General features: G+C 30.0%; 2 protein-coding genes across 2 annotated transcripts; both read right to left on the bottom strand.

Moving 5' to 3' along the window:
- Window positions 1-3,855: 3,855 nt before the first annotated feature.
- On the bottom strand, window positions 3,856-5,545 carry LOC127112533 (uncharacterized). The gene is made up of 6 exons (XM_051046356.1): window positions 5,468-5,545; window positions 5,127-5,381; window positions 4,633-5,034; window positions 4,307-4,557; window positions 4,065-4,232; window positions 3,856-3,964 (listed from the first exon to the last, which is right to left on the bottom strand). The coding sequence occupies exons 2-6, from the start codon at window positions 5,286-5,288 to the stop codon at window positions 3,856-3,858; spliced, it is 1,092 nt and encodes a 363-aa protein (XP_050902313.1). The 5' UTR covers window positions 5,289-5,381; window positions 5,468-5,545.
- A 42-nt stretch (window positions 5,546-5,587) lies between these two features.
- On the bottom strand, window positions 5,588-7,146 carry LOC127112532 (uncharacterized). Its single transcript, XM_051046355.1, has 2 exons — window positions 5,698-7,146; window positions 5,588-5,593 (listed from the first exon to the last, which is right to left on the bottom strand). Exons 1-2 carry the CDS (start codon window positions 7,144-7,146, stop codon window positions 5,588-5,590), a joined length of 1,455 nt encoding a protein of 484 aa, XP_050902312.1.
- Between the last annotated feature and the right edge of the window lie 7,089 nt (window positions 7,147-14,235).

The following is a 14,235-nucleotide window of genomic DNA, read 5'->3' as shown; positions in this document are numbered from 1 at the left end:
ATGTTGATCAAGAGAACCATATGAGGAGTTATGAAAAAAGGGATAAAATGTCATATATAAAATCAACAAGACAGTTGATAAAAAGTTTGCTACCTTACTCTCAAGTGACTGGTTAAGACTTAGTATAAAACAATCTCAAATTAGATTCTTATTTCATTTGATACACACGATAAATTATTTGTATATATCATAGAGTTTTCTAAGATGTTGATGAATAGTACCATATCGAAGAGTTAAGCAAATAAGTGATTCAATATTATATATAAAATCAACCAGAGTATTTAATAAAAATTGTGCTACCTTAATCTCGAGCATTTGGTTAAGATTAAGTGTAGTACCATATCAAATTAGTTTAATATTTTAACTGATGACATCAATATATTATTAGTATAGGTTATAGAGATCATTAAGATGTTGAGCAATAGTACAACATCGATGAGTTAAGAAAACTAGTAATTTAAGATCATATATAAAATCAATAAGGAAGTTAATTGAAAGTTGTGATATCTTAATCTCGAGCGATTGGTCATGATTAACTGTGGTATAATCTTAAAGTTAAGAAAAAAGAGATTGAAAATTATAAATAAAATCAACGACAGAGTTTAGGAAAAGCCGTGTTAGCTTAATCCCGAGCCTTTGATTAACATTAAGTGTACTAGAATTTTAAATTTGTTTAACGTTTAATTTTATGTCAACGAAGGATTATTATTATATATGTTATAGAATTATTTAAGAAATTGAGCAATAGAACCACATCGAGGAGTTAAGAAAATAATAGATTTAAAACCATATATAAAATCAACGATAGTTTATGAAACTTGTGTTACCTTAATCTCGAGCGTTTAGTTAACATTAAGTTTGGTATCATCTTAGACTAGTTTAATATTTAATTTGATGCCAAGAATAGATTATTAGTATATTAAATAGAATTATCTAAGATGTAGAGCAATATTACAATAATGAGGAGTTAATTAAATAAGAGATTGAATATCATATATTAAATAACCAAGAGAGTTTAAGAAAAGTTGTGTTATCTTAATATCGAACGTTTGGTTAATATTAAATGTAATACCATCTTAAATTAGATTAAGATATTTAATTTGATGCCAACTATAGGTAATTGGTATGTTTTCTAGAATTCTTTAAAATTTTGATCAAGAGAACAATATATGGAGTTATGAAAAAGGGGATAAAATGTCATTTATAAATTCAACAAAAAAAGTTTATAAAAAGTTTGCTACCTTACTCTCAAGTTACTGGTTAAGACTAAGTATAATACCATCTCAAATTAGTTTCTTATTTTATTTGATACACACGATAAATTATTTGTATATATCATAGAATTTTCTAAGATGTTGATGAATAGTACCACATCGAAGAGTTAAGCAAATAAATGATTCAATATTATATATAAAATCAACCTGAGTATTTAATAAAAATTGTGCTACCTTAATCTCGAGCATTTGGTTAAGATTAAGTGTAGTACCATATCAAATTAGTTTAATATTTTAACTGATGACATCAATATATTATTAGTATAGGTTATAGAGATCATTAAGATGTTGAGCAATAGTACAACATCGATGAGTTAAGAAAACTAGTAATTTAAGATCATATATAAAATCAATAAGGAAGTTAATTGAAAGTTGTGATATCTTAATCTCGAGCGATTGGTCAAGATTAACTGTGGTATAATCTTAAAGTTAAGAAAAAAGAGATTGAAAATTATATATTAAATCAACGACAGAGTTTAAGAAAAGCCGTGTTAGCTTAATCTCGAGCCTTTAATTAACATTAAGTGTACTAGAATTTTAAATTTGTTTAACATTTAATTTTATGTCAACAAAGGATTAGTATTATATGTTATAGAATTTTTTAAGAAATTGAGCAATACAACCACATCGAGGAGTTAAGAAAATAATAGATTTAAAACCATATATAAAATCAACGAGAGTTTATGAAACTCGTGTTACCTTAATCTCGAGAGTTTAAGATAACACAACTTTTGGTCAAGATTAACTGTGGTATAATCTTAAAGTTAAGAAAAAAGAGATTGAAAATTATATATAAAATCAACGACAGAGTTTAAGAAAAGCCGTGTTAGCTTAATCTCGAGCCTTTGATTAACATTAAGTGTACTAGAATTTTAAATTTGTTTAACATTTAATTTTATGTCAACGAAGGATTAGTAATATATGTTATAGAATTTTCACTAGTGCGGAAAGAAGATTTTACACCCGTTTTTTATACATATTACACCCGTTATGATAGGGTGTAAATTCAAAGGGTGAGATATGTATGAAGAATTTACACCCGTTTTAAAACGGGTGTAAAAAGAGAATATATTACACCCTATTTTAGATTTTAAAAAAGGGTGTAATTGGTAGATATATACATTAAATTTTAAGACATTTACACCCTATTTAATATAAAACGGGTGTAAATTGTCACCTATTACACCCTGTTTTAGATAAAAAAAGGTGTAATTGGTAGATATATACATTGAATTTTAGGACATTTACACCCTATTTAATATAAAACGGGTGTAAATTGTCACCTACATACATTGAAGTTAAACGAATTTACACCCTATTATAATTCAAACGGGTGTAAAATGACAAATATTTACACCCTATTTTTGATATATCAAATGTAAAATATCTTATAATTACATTTAATTTTAACACATTTACACCCTATTTTGTGTATGAAGGGTGTAAAATATCTCAATTTTTTTAAAAATATTTTATTTGAAATTTCATTAAACCAAATATTTTTATATATTCCTGGATATTCAATAAAAAACAAAAATAACCAAAACAAACATTTCTCTAATCTTTAGAATCTTGCACCAAGTCATACATCAACAAAAATTTGTATTCATGTAAGAAAAAAATTCAACCACTTTGTTCATGTAACTTGTACCAATAAATCATTCATGGAACAAAAATATATCTATATATAAGTTTTTTTTAATCGCTTCTGTTTTGTCATTAAATCTTTCTTTTCCTGGTTCTCTTGCTCTTCAACCTTTTGCAAAAAGAATTGAGCCCAAAGTTGTCGGATGTGATCAATTGACTCTTTTTCATATGATGAGGTGTCTGTGAATATCTGCAAGTTCAAACATATAATAAATTAAACAACTACATGTTAAAACAATAATTTACATGTTTTTCATTAAATATATGTAATATAAAATACCTCATTGAATCTTTCAACAATACAAGCATCAATAATGTCAAACATATTTTTCATGACATAATATCCACATGCCCATCCGTTATCTTGTTGATGCCCCTGCATATAAACTCCTAGTTACATTAAAGCCACCAAAAACAACAACATCACAAACTTTTTTCCTTTTTCACAAAATTTGTACCAATACTAACTTTCTTCACTCGACATAGAAACACATACAATTTTAGTTGGTTCAGAGCATGTACAACTATAATTTTATCACCATAAGTGCAATTCAGTAATAAATATACTACATGTTTATAATGATAACTTACAAATATATCACTTGCAATTATAAAATCGGAATTTTCTTTTTCTTTATCTCATTTATAATAATATAAATAATCAAGATATATGGGCATTTAATACCTCTTTATAAATGGTATCTTTCAAGAACTAAAAAATCAAGCCAACACACCAGTATTCCAAGAAACGACAATATAGTAAAACAAATCTTACCATAATATTCTTCCAATTAGGCTTCTTCTTCTTAATACCTCTTAATAAATGATAACCTTCTAGAGCTCTGATAAAAGAGTTGTCAACGAAGTAAGTTATAAATATAAAGACTATGCGTACAAAAATTTAGTATAAATGATATCTCTCTATTTAGGCTTCTTACCCCTGCAATATGACCTTAATATTTTTCTTAGGAGATCTGTTTAATGAACAAAACCAAAAAATAATATTATCTTCAGGACAAATGACAAACAATTGCCAGTGATTGCTGTAAATTTACAAAAAAAAAGTGTTAGAATCAATAAAATTTAAATATTACAAAATAACATATGAAAAACGATAAAACCTTGAAGGAAACATGTACTTACCTATTTAGCAATGGTCCTAAATAACATTTTTTTGGCTCTCCATCCAACTTATTTTGTATGTATGTTTGAATAACTTCGGCCGGTTTTGTGTGAACTAGTATCCTATTTGGATCGAGAAACCCAAATAGTTTGTTGAAATTCTTGGAGATACACATGCGATGTAGATATCTAAATTTTTGAAACAAATATTAATTATATTTGATACATAAAAAAAATAACTAACAATAGAATATGATACTTACGTGCACCATAAAGACAAGATAGATGTGGATAGCCATTTAATACCGGAAGTTAATTCATTAAGATCCACCCTATCAATAAAAACTGAGAGTTCACTTGTTTCATGATCCAAATCTAGAGAGAATGAATTTTCCTTGAGATTGTTAATCTTTTTGAGGTAATCTTCAGAAGCATCCATTTTTTTAGTTAAATCTTCAGTAGTCATAACCTTTGAGCAACTTCCGTTAGTGCTCGTACCCACAGATTCTACATGCTGTATCAAGTGAACATTAATTAAATTAATTTTTTTCTAATTTTTAGTAGATTAATTGTATCCAGTTACGCATACCTCTTTTATAAACATCTCTTTAGGCCTCTCGGAGCGGAGCTCCAATTGCATCTGTTGTAGGAGTTTCATTCCTTGTTGGATTTGAGCTCTCTCCTCTTGCATCTCTTTTTGCATTTGTTGTTGGAGCTCTGTTCTTTGTTGTTGGAGATGTTTTTGTAATTTATGTTGGAAATCTATATTCATTTTTTGCTCCAAGGCTTGAAGGTGGGCTAGAAGGTCATCTTGAGAGACACCTCCTAAGGTGGAGCGTGAACTTTTTCCATAGAATTTCTTAAAGCCCACACCCCTAGGAGCAGTGCGGATCCGACCAGGGTGTTCATTTATTCCAAGGGCAACAGTCAAGATATCGTCACGCCCTTCAAAGACAATAGTACCTTGTGTATTTTTTTCCACTAACTCTCCCTAAAACATTTAGATACATATAAAAATGATGTAAAATGATTACTAAGTTATGAATGAAATTTAAATTTATCAATAAATCTTTTATTACTTACAATCTTAGATGCTACTAAGTTTGTTGCCTCAGATGTAAAATTTCCCGATGGCTTCTGTCGAGCCATCAACCATGCCTCATATCGCTTTAGTTCGGGAGGGTCAACCATCAAACTTTCATCACCTTTGGCCTCTTCAATCACTTTTTTCCTCCTCTCTTCCATTACGGTGGCCCTAAGTTTTTCATAACCACCACGAGACAAAATATGAGGGTGGATATTCTTTGATGCATGTGTCTTTCCTTTTAGCCTTTTCTCCTATTACAAATAAATCACATTAAACTAAACGTCAAAAACCAAATCAATTTAGATAACATAAAAATAAATCTACAAATTTAACTAACTTGAAAATCTTCTTTTTGTCGAGTCTGGACAAACAAATCCCAATCTTCTTCTTTGATAAATTTATACTTTTCAAATGGAGTTGTTTTTCCACATGCATTACATCAATACAATGTCTTACATCAAGACTGGACCAATATGGAAGGTCAAAGAACACTGAACTCTTCTTCCATATATTATTACTTGTAATCTTTTTTTGTTTTTTTCCAAAACTAACACTTATGTTCCTCACCCGATGATAGACTTCTTCTCCAGTTAAGGCCTTTGGGGCAACTTTATACTCCTGATATCCATTAAAAGCCTTTTTCAATCTTCGATATGGGTGATTATGATTAAGAAATCTTCGGTGTCCAAGGTAAACAGTCTTTTTTCCTTTCTCTAATTGATGGTAGCATGTATCTTTTTCACATATAGGGCATGCTTTATGCCCCTTAACTTTATAACCAGACAAGTTACCATAAGCTGGAAAGTCATTGATGGTGCAAAATAACATAGCCCGCAATTTGAAAGTTTCATTTGAAAAACTATCAAATACATCAATTCCTTCATCCCACAACTTTCTTAAGTCATCAATCAACGGGCTTAGATAAACATCTATGTCATTTCCTGGTTGTTTTGGTCCAGAAATCATCATAGATAACATAACATGTTTCCTCTTCATGCACAACCAAGGAGATAAATTATAGATAATCAAGAGAACGGGCCATGAACTATGGTTACTACTTAAACTACCATATGGATTCATCCCATCAGTAGAAAGTCCAAGCCTAAGGTTTCTTGGTTCAATGCCAAAGTCTGGAAATAAAGTATCAACCTTCTTCCATTGCAAAGAGTCGGCTGGATGCCGAATTTTTCCATCACACTTCCTTTCTTCTGCATGCCATCTAATATTCTTCGCATCATTTAAATTACCAAACAATCGCTTAAACCTTGGAATAATTGGAAGGTACCATAACACCTTTGCTGGAGGACCCTTTGTGGTCACATCACAACCTTCATCATCACTCTTCTTCTTATAGCGTGATGTCATGCACTTGGGACATTTTTCTTTCTCTTCATTATCTTTCCAATACAATATGCAGTCATTAGGGCATGCGTGTATTTTCTTATATTCTATACCCATTGGACATAATATCTTTTTTGCCTCATAGGCCCGGTTCGGCAACATGTTTTCTTCCGGTAACATTTCCTTCAACAACTCTAACAATTGTGTGAAGCTTTTATCTGTCCAACTATTAATCGCCTTCAAATTGAACAATCTTAGCACAGCCGACAGTCGTGTGAAGTTTTTACAATTTGGATACAAAGGGATTTTACTGTCATTGCAAAGAGTATCATGTATATTTGCCCGTTGAAAAGAGTCTTGTCCAATATCACGGATCATATCTTCTAGACGATCACCCATCTCTACATCAAACTCTTCTTTAGGAGAGGCCTTTGGCGCGTCAGACAATTCACCATGCCATATCCACTTTGTATAATTTTGACAAATCCCGTTAACTCCTAAGTGTTCCCATACGATGTGAGCCTCTAAAGGTGCAATATTTACACACTTAGCACAAGGACAGTGAAATGTTCCATTACTTTCAGGAAGATTAGTTTCAGCAAATTTCAAAAACTCTAACACTCCTTTCTTATACTCCTCGGATAGGCGATTTTTTTGCATCCAACTACGATCCATAACTATGTAAAGAACAAAAAGAATTGTAGTTAAAAGATGCACTTACAAGTATAATACAACTAGTGTTTCTTATAAATAATACAACTAGTCTTGTGAGGAAACCATAATTTTGATCATAAATGTGTTAAGTTAGTGACAACTAAATTGACAACTAAAAACACAGTTAGCAAACTAATTTTACAAACTCAGAAGCAAAACTAGCGAACAACGCTGAATTATAACAAACACTTGGTTCTAATTTCCAAACTGAAAACTAAATACTATTGTTTAAGGTTGAAAAGATAATAAAAACCTTTCCCTTTTAAATGAAGTGGAGGTCATTTATAAGTTTCAACATGGTGACCTTGTTAGACTTCTAGGCTGCTGCAATGAAGCAGAAGAAAATATCTGGGTAGTTTTAATGCTTCATAGTGAGACTATGAATATTCTTCCTCCATGGAAACCAACATACATTCAAAGTCAGACACTAACAGCTTCTCAGTTGCTCTCCATCAATGATGTTACATTGTCAAATTTTGAAGGCAGAAAGGTATAGAGTTCATATTTTAATTAGAACAATATTTTTCATTTAACGTACACTTGAAATTCTGCAATTTTTCTGGATAACTACATCTGAAGTGACCTTAAGTGCAGCAGGAATATTTAATTCATGTGGCATGGCAAAGGCCCAAATTCATATAAGCAGGTAAAGTATTTCACTGTATTCATTCATGAGAGATTCATTATGCAGACCAGAACAATATCATTGGAGTGAAGGCATTTTAATTAGTTTATTCATGAGAGGTTCATTATGCATCCCATCTTCTAACTTTCCCTGTATTCATTCTTGAAAGTCTTTTAAAATTTCTTTTGTAGTATGAGTTTATTAACGATGAAGCAGTTACGTATGATAGCAATGGAAGTGAGGTATCTAACTGTAGTTGCATGCCCGAATATAATAGCAGAAGATATGAAAGAAAAGATAGAACGACAAAAAGAAAAAGAAATTAAAGTGCCAATAGTGTTTTGCTTTGTTAAATTCTTGTGCAACTAGTTAGTGTGTTACTAACACTCAACAACTTATGTAGAATGGTTACTATATCCTCCCTGTTTTTAGAACATATACCATCACCCTTATGCTTTCCTATATCGAGTATGTGTTGTAATTATAATTTTTCTATGTCTTTTAATCCGCTGTCCCGTACCTGAGTTTAGATTGGAAATGTGGCTTACCACAATGATGTGTTGTATGAAGAGCTGAGGAGGTCGATTCCTCATCTGGAAAATTTATTGCAAATAGCAGAGGAGGACAAAACCAAATCAAATGCAGCAGGTGCACTTAGCAATCTGGTTCGCAATTCTGACAGACTTTGTGGAAACATCACAATTATAGTATTCCTTATCAGAATAATACTACTTTAACCAAATTTAGAGAGTAACACTACAGCATGGTTATGAAATAGAAAGTTCATGAAAGAGCAATTTGCCAAACAACTACTTACAAGCTATAAGCAGTACTTCATGATTAAAATTTCAAGTTTCATCAACTCATTACTGGAAATCAAAATGGTTACAAACTTATAACAATAAAACTCTAGCTTCATATCAGGCATGTACATTTTAGCTGATGTCAACTACAACTGAGCAATACTATGGCTGCGAGTGTAAAACCTACCAAGAAACAGTTCTATATGGAAAGACACAAGGCAACCCCTAGCTTGGTTGTTTGGGTGATTGAAAAGTAAATTTAATTTAATTCTGAAGCATCAGTATTTCATAATGGATGAAGAGGAAAGTTCAACCGCAGTATGAATCAAAGCATATTGCAGTCAATTAAACAATTACTATAACTTCTAGGTAGTTTTCATCTTTCAACAGAGAAGCAAATGCCACACAAAGAAAGTATTGAGCTTAAATAGATTGGCACGGAAAATAGAATCCTACAAAGAAAGTATTGGGCACTGGTGCTCGGATGTCCTAGACGTTCACGGGGTTGGTTACTGCTCCACTAGGTAAGGTTGTATCCATATTGACGCTTCATAACTGTTTATCAGAATTGTTCAGTTGGCTAATCCTTTAAGCTATTTAAATCCATCTCCACAAAATATAGTTACCTATAATAGTGTCTGCATAATTGAGAAAGTTTTGCAATGGAGACTGATGCCATTCCATTGCAGCCCGTGTTGGCATTGCCAAAATTCTTATAACCATATATTGGAGACTGATGCATCGGGCATTTGAGTGGGGGAAGTGTTGGTTCAGAATGGACACCCTATAACCTATTTTTCAAAAATATTAGCACCTAGAATGTAGAAACATTCAGCCTACATCAGAGAGCTATTGGCAATTACAGAAGCACTAGCCAAGTTCAAACACAACTTGTTGGGAAACAAGTTTATTACTAGAACAGATCAAAGAAGTATGAAAATCCTGATGGATCAATCACTGCAAACTTCTGAACAACCGACGTGGTTACAGAAATTTCTGGGGTACGATTTCAAGATTGAATATAGACCAAATAGCTTACCAAATAGCTTACCATATGCAGACTCATGAACATAAAGAACAGGCATGCTCTGTTAAGCAGGCTTGCGACAAATCCAACAATCCTAATATAAAAGAACAGGCAGGCTCTGTTAAGCATGCCAGCAAATTCCAATGAAAATCCCATCTTGGAATTGTCGTTGGGCTTGGGAACTCGCGGAAAATGCCCTAAACGTTCAATCATAACATTGATACTACAATTTTAAATGAAAATCAAACAAGAAGCTGAAACATACTCAAACTGTTTCAGCATTACACAATCTGTGAAAGAGATCAGAATAATAGAACCATACGAAAATATACAAAAACTGTTTCAATGTTAATTCCAAACAGAACCAATGCACAAAACAATCAACACAACCAATGCACAAAACAATTAACACAACATTCAAAATCAACCATGTGTTCAAATATTATAGAGGCAGTGGGAAAAAGATTTACCTGATTGTCTCAAACTTGCAAATCAATAACCCGTTGTTGATGTTGCGTTATGTTTCTATGGAGATGAAAAAACCTTCTTCGATGAGTCGTCGAGCAGCTGCTAGTAGCTTTCGTAAAGATCGTCCAAAGCAGCGTAATATCCAAAGTAGCTTTCGTAACTGATGGAATTAACGATGAAACTAGAAGAAACCCAGCAAAGAAAAGTAAGAACAACAACGAATGAATCAACTTTAATATCCAAAGCAGCGTAAAAGAGAGTATAGAAAACGGTAAAGAAGAATGATGAAGCCGTTGTGGGTTGTGAAGATTTCCGAGCAATCACGTTCTTTGTTCCTTTTTCACTATTTCTTGCACTTCATCGATGATGAAAAGTTTCTAAAATGTGAAATGAAAAGGAAATTTGGAACATGAGAAGTCATGGTTATATTTTAGGCGGTAATGATAAATTGTACTTAGGGATTCCTAAATTTACACCCTATTTTAATATAACGGGTTTAATATAAATTTAGTCATTTATATTGTTATAATTATACACCCTATTTTTAAATATAGGGTGTCTATTGTTATATTAATATTCCAAAATTTACACTCTATTTTAATATAACGGGTTTAATATAAATTTAGTCATTTATATTGTTATAATTATACACCCTATTTTTAAATATAGGGTGTCTATTGTTATATATTAATATTAAAATTTGTTATTTTTTTAAGAAAATTTAAGATTAAACAAATAAGAATAATAAAAGTTATTGTTTAAGGCACGAATATTTTATTTTTATTTTTAAATTTACACCCTTTTTTTGAATATCAGGTATAATATAGAGTTGATAATAAATAATATTTGAATTTACACCCGTTATTTAAAAATAGGGTGTCTATTGTTACGTACTAAAATTCAAAATAAGACTTTATTTACAAAACTGCCACCGAATTTGCTTTTTACACCCGTTTTTTGTAAAACGGGTGTAAATTTACAAATTATATTATTCTTTTTGTACTAGTGTTTTTAAGAAATTGAGCAATACAACCACATCGAGGAGTTAAGAAAATAATAGATTTAAAACCATATATAAAATCAACGAGAGTTTATGAAACTTGTGTTACCTTAATCTCGAGCGTTTAGTTAACATTAAGTTTGGTATCATCTTAAACTAGTTTAATATTTAATTTGATGCCAAGAATAGATTATTAGTATATTATATAGAATTATCTAAGATGTAGAGCAATATTACAATATTGAGGAGTTAATTAAATAAGAGATTGAATATCATATATTAAATAACCAAGAGAGTTTAAGAAAAGTCGTGTTATCTTAATATCGAACGTTTGGTTAATATTAAATGTAATACCATCTTAAATTAGATTAAGATATTTAATTTGATGCCAACTATAGGTAATTAGTATGTTTTCTAGAATTCTTTAAAATTTTGATCAAGAGAACCATATATGGAGTTATGAAAAAGGGGATAAAATGTCATTTATAAATTCAACAGGACAGTTTATAAAAAGTTTGCTACCTTACTCTCAAGTTACTGGTTAAGACTAAGTATAATACCATCTCAAATTAGTTTCTTATTTCATTTGATACACACGATAAATTATTTGTATATATCATAGAATTTTCTAAGATGTTGATGAATAGTACCACATCGAAGAGTTAAGCAAATAAATGATTCAATATTATATATAAAATCAACCTGAGTATTTAATAAAAATTGTGCTACCTTAATCTCGAGCATTTGGTTAAGATTAAGTGTAGTACCATATCAAATTAGTTTAATATTTTAACTGATGACATCAATATATTATTAGTATAGGTTATAGAGTTCATTAAGATGTTGAGCAATAGTACAACATCGATGAGTTAAGAAAACTAGTAATTTAAGATCATATATAAAATCAATAAGGAAGTTAATTGAAAGTTGTGATATCTTAATCTCGAGCGATTGGTCAAGATTAACTGTGGTATAATCTTAAAGTTAAGAAAAAAGAGATTGAAAATTATATATTAAATCAACGACAGAGTTTAAGAAAAGCCGTGTTAGCTTAATCTCGAGCCTTTGATTAACATTAAGTGTACTAGACTTTTAAATTTGTTTAACATTTAATTTTATGTCAACAAAGGATTAGTATTATATGTTACAGAATTTTTTAAGAAATTGAGCAATACAACCACATCGAGGAGTTAAGAAAATAATAGATTTAAAACCATATATAAAATCAACAAGAGTTTATGAAACTCGTGTTACCTTAATCTCGAGAGTTTAAGATAACACAACTTTTGGTCAAGATTAACTGTGGTATAATCTTAAAGTTAAGAAAAAAGAGATTGAAAATTATATATAAAATCAACGACAGAGTTTAACAAAAGCCGTGTTAGCTTAATCTCGAGCCTTTGATTAACATTAAGTGTACTAGAATTTTAAATTTGTTTAACATTTAATTTTAGGTCAACGAAGGATTAGTAATATATGTTATAGAATTTTTTAAGAAATTGAGCAATACAACCACATCGAGGAGTTAAGAAAATAATAGATTTAAAACCATATATAAAATCAACGAGAGTTTATGAAACTTGTGTTACCTTAATCTCGAGCGTTTAGTTAACATTAAGTTTGGTATCATCTTAAACTAGTTTAATATTTAATTTGATGCCAAGAATAGATTATTAGTATATTATATAGAATTATCTAAGATGTAGAGCAATATTACAATATTGAGGAGTTAATTAAATAAGAGATTGAATATCATATATTAAATAACCAAGAGAGTTTAAGAAAAGTCGTGTTATCTTAATATCGAACGTTTGGTTAATATTAAATGTAATACCATCTTAAATTAGATTAAGATATTTAATTTGATGCCAACTATAGGTAATTAGTATGTTTTCTAGAATTCTTTAAAATTTTGATCAAGAGAACCATATATGGAGTTATGAAAAAGGGGATAAAATGTCATTTATAAATTCAACAGGACAGTTTATAAAAAGTTTGCTACCTTACTCTCAAGTTACTGGTTAAGACTAAGTATAATACCATCTCAAATTAGTTTCTTATTTCATTTGATACACACGATAAATTATTTGTATATATCATAGAATTTTCTAAGATGTTGATGAATAGTACCACATCGAAGAGTTAAGCAAATAAATGATTCAATATTATATATAAAATCAACCTGAGTATTTAATAAAAATTGTGCTACCTTAATCTCGAGCATTTGGTTAAGATTAAGTGTAGTACCATATCAAATTAGTTTAATATTTTAACTGATGACATCAATATATTATTAGTATAGGTTATAGAGATCATTAAGATGTTGAGCAATAGTACAACATCGATGAGTTAAGAAAACTAGTAATTTAAGATCATATATAAAATCAATAAGGAAGTTAATTGAAAGTTGTGATATCTTAATCTCGAGCGATTGGTCAAGATTAACTGTGGTATAATCTTAAAGTTAAGAAAAAAGAGATTGAAAATTATATATTAAATCAACGACAGAGTTTAAGAAAAGCCGTGTTAGCTTAATCTCGAGCCTTTGATTAACATTAAGTGTACTAGACTTTTAAATTTGTTTAACATTTAATTTTATGTCAACAAAGGATTAGTATTATATGTTATAGAATTTTTTAAGAAATTGAGCAATACAACCACATCGAGGAGTTAAGAAAATAATAGATTTAAAACCATATATAAAATCAACGAGAGTTTATGAAACTCGTGTTACCTTAATCTCGAGAGTTTAAGATAACACAACTTTTGGTCAAGATTAACTGTGGTATAATCTTAAAGTTAAGAAAAAAGAGATTGAAAATTATATATAAAATCAACGACAGAGTTTAACAAAAGCCGTGTTAGCTTAATCTCGAGCCTTTGATTAACATTAAGTGTACTAGAATTTTAAATTTGTTTAACATTTAATTTTAGGTCAACGAAGGATTAGTAATATATGTTATAGAATTTTTTAAGAAATTGAGCAATACAACCACATCGAGGAGTTAAGAAAATAATAGATTTAAAACCATATATAAAATCAACGAGAGTTTATGAAACTTGTGTTACCTTAATCTCGAGCGTTTAGTTAACATTAAGTTTGGTATCATCTTAAACTAGTTTAATA

The sequence above is a fragment of the Lathyrus oleraceus genome, unplaced genomic scaffold (assembly GCF_024323335.1).
Source record: "Lathyrus oleraceus cultivar Zhongwan6 unplaced genomic scaffold, CAAS_Psat_ZW6_1.0 chrUn0144, whole genome shotgun sequence".
Taxonomy (NCBI): Eukaryota; Viridiplantae; Streptophyta; class Magnoliopsida; order Fabales; family Fabaceae; genus Lathyrus; species Lathyrus oleraceus.
This window is presented reverse-complemented; position numbering and strand designations above follow the sequence as displayed.

Bases quoted from the DNA above. Each gene is read 5' to 3' on its own strand.
- LOC127112533 (XM_051046356.1), bottom strand. From the start codon at position 5,288: ATGGAAGAGAGGAGGAAAAAAGTGATTGAAGAGGCCAAAGGTGATGAA. The intron at 5,035-5,126 runs GTAAGTAATAAA...TAAATGTTTTAG, and splicing joins ACTTAGTAGCATCTAAGATT to GGAGAGTTAGTGGAAAAAAA. The intron at 4,233-4,306 runs GTAAGTATCATA...TCAAAAATTTAG, and splicing joins ATCTTGTCTTTATGGTGCAC to ATATCTACATCGCATGTGTA.
- LOC127112532 (XM_051046355.1), bottom strand. From the start codon at position 7,146: ATGGATCGTAGTTGGATGCAAAAAAATCGCCTATCCGAGGAGTATAAG.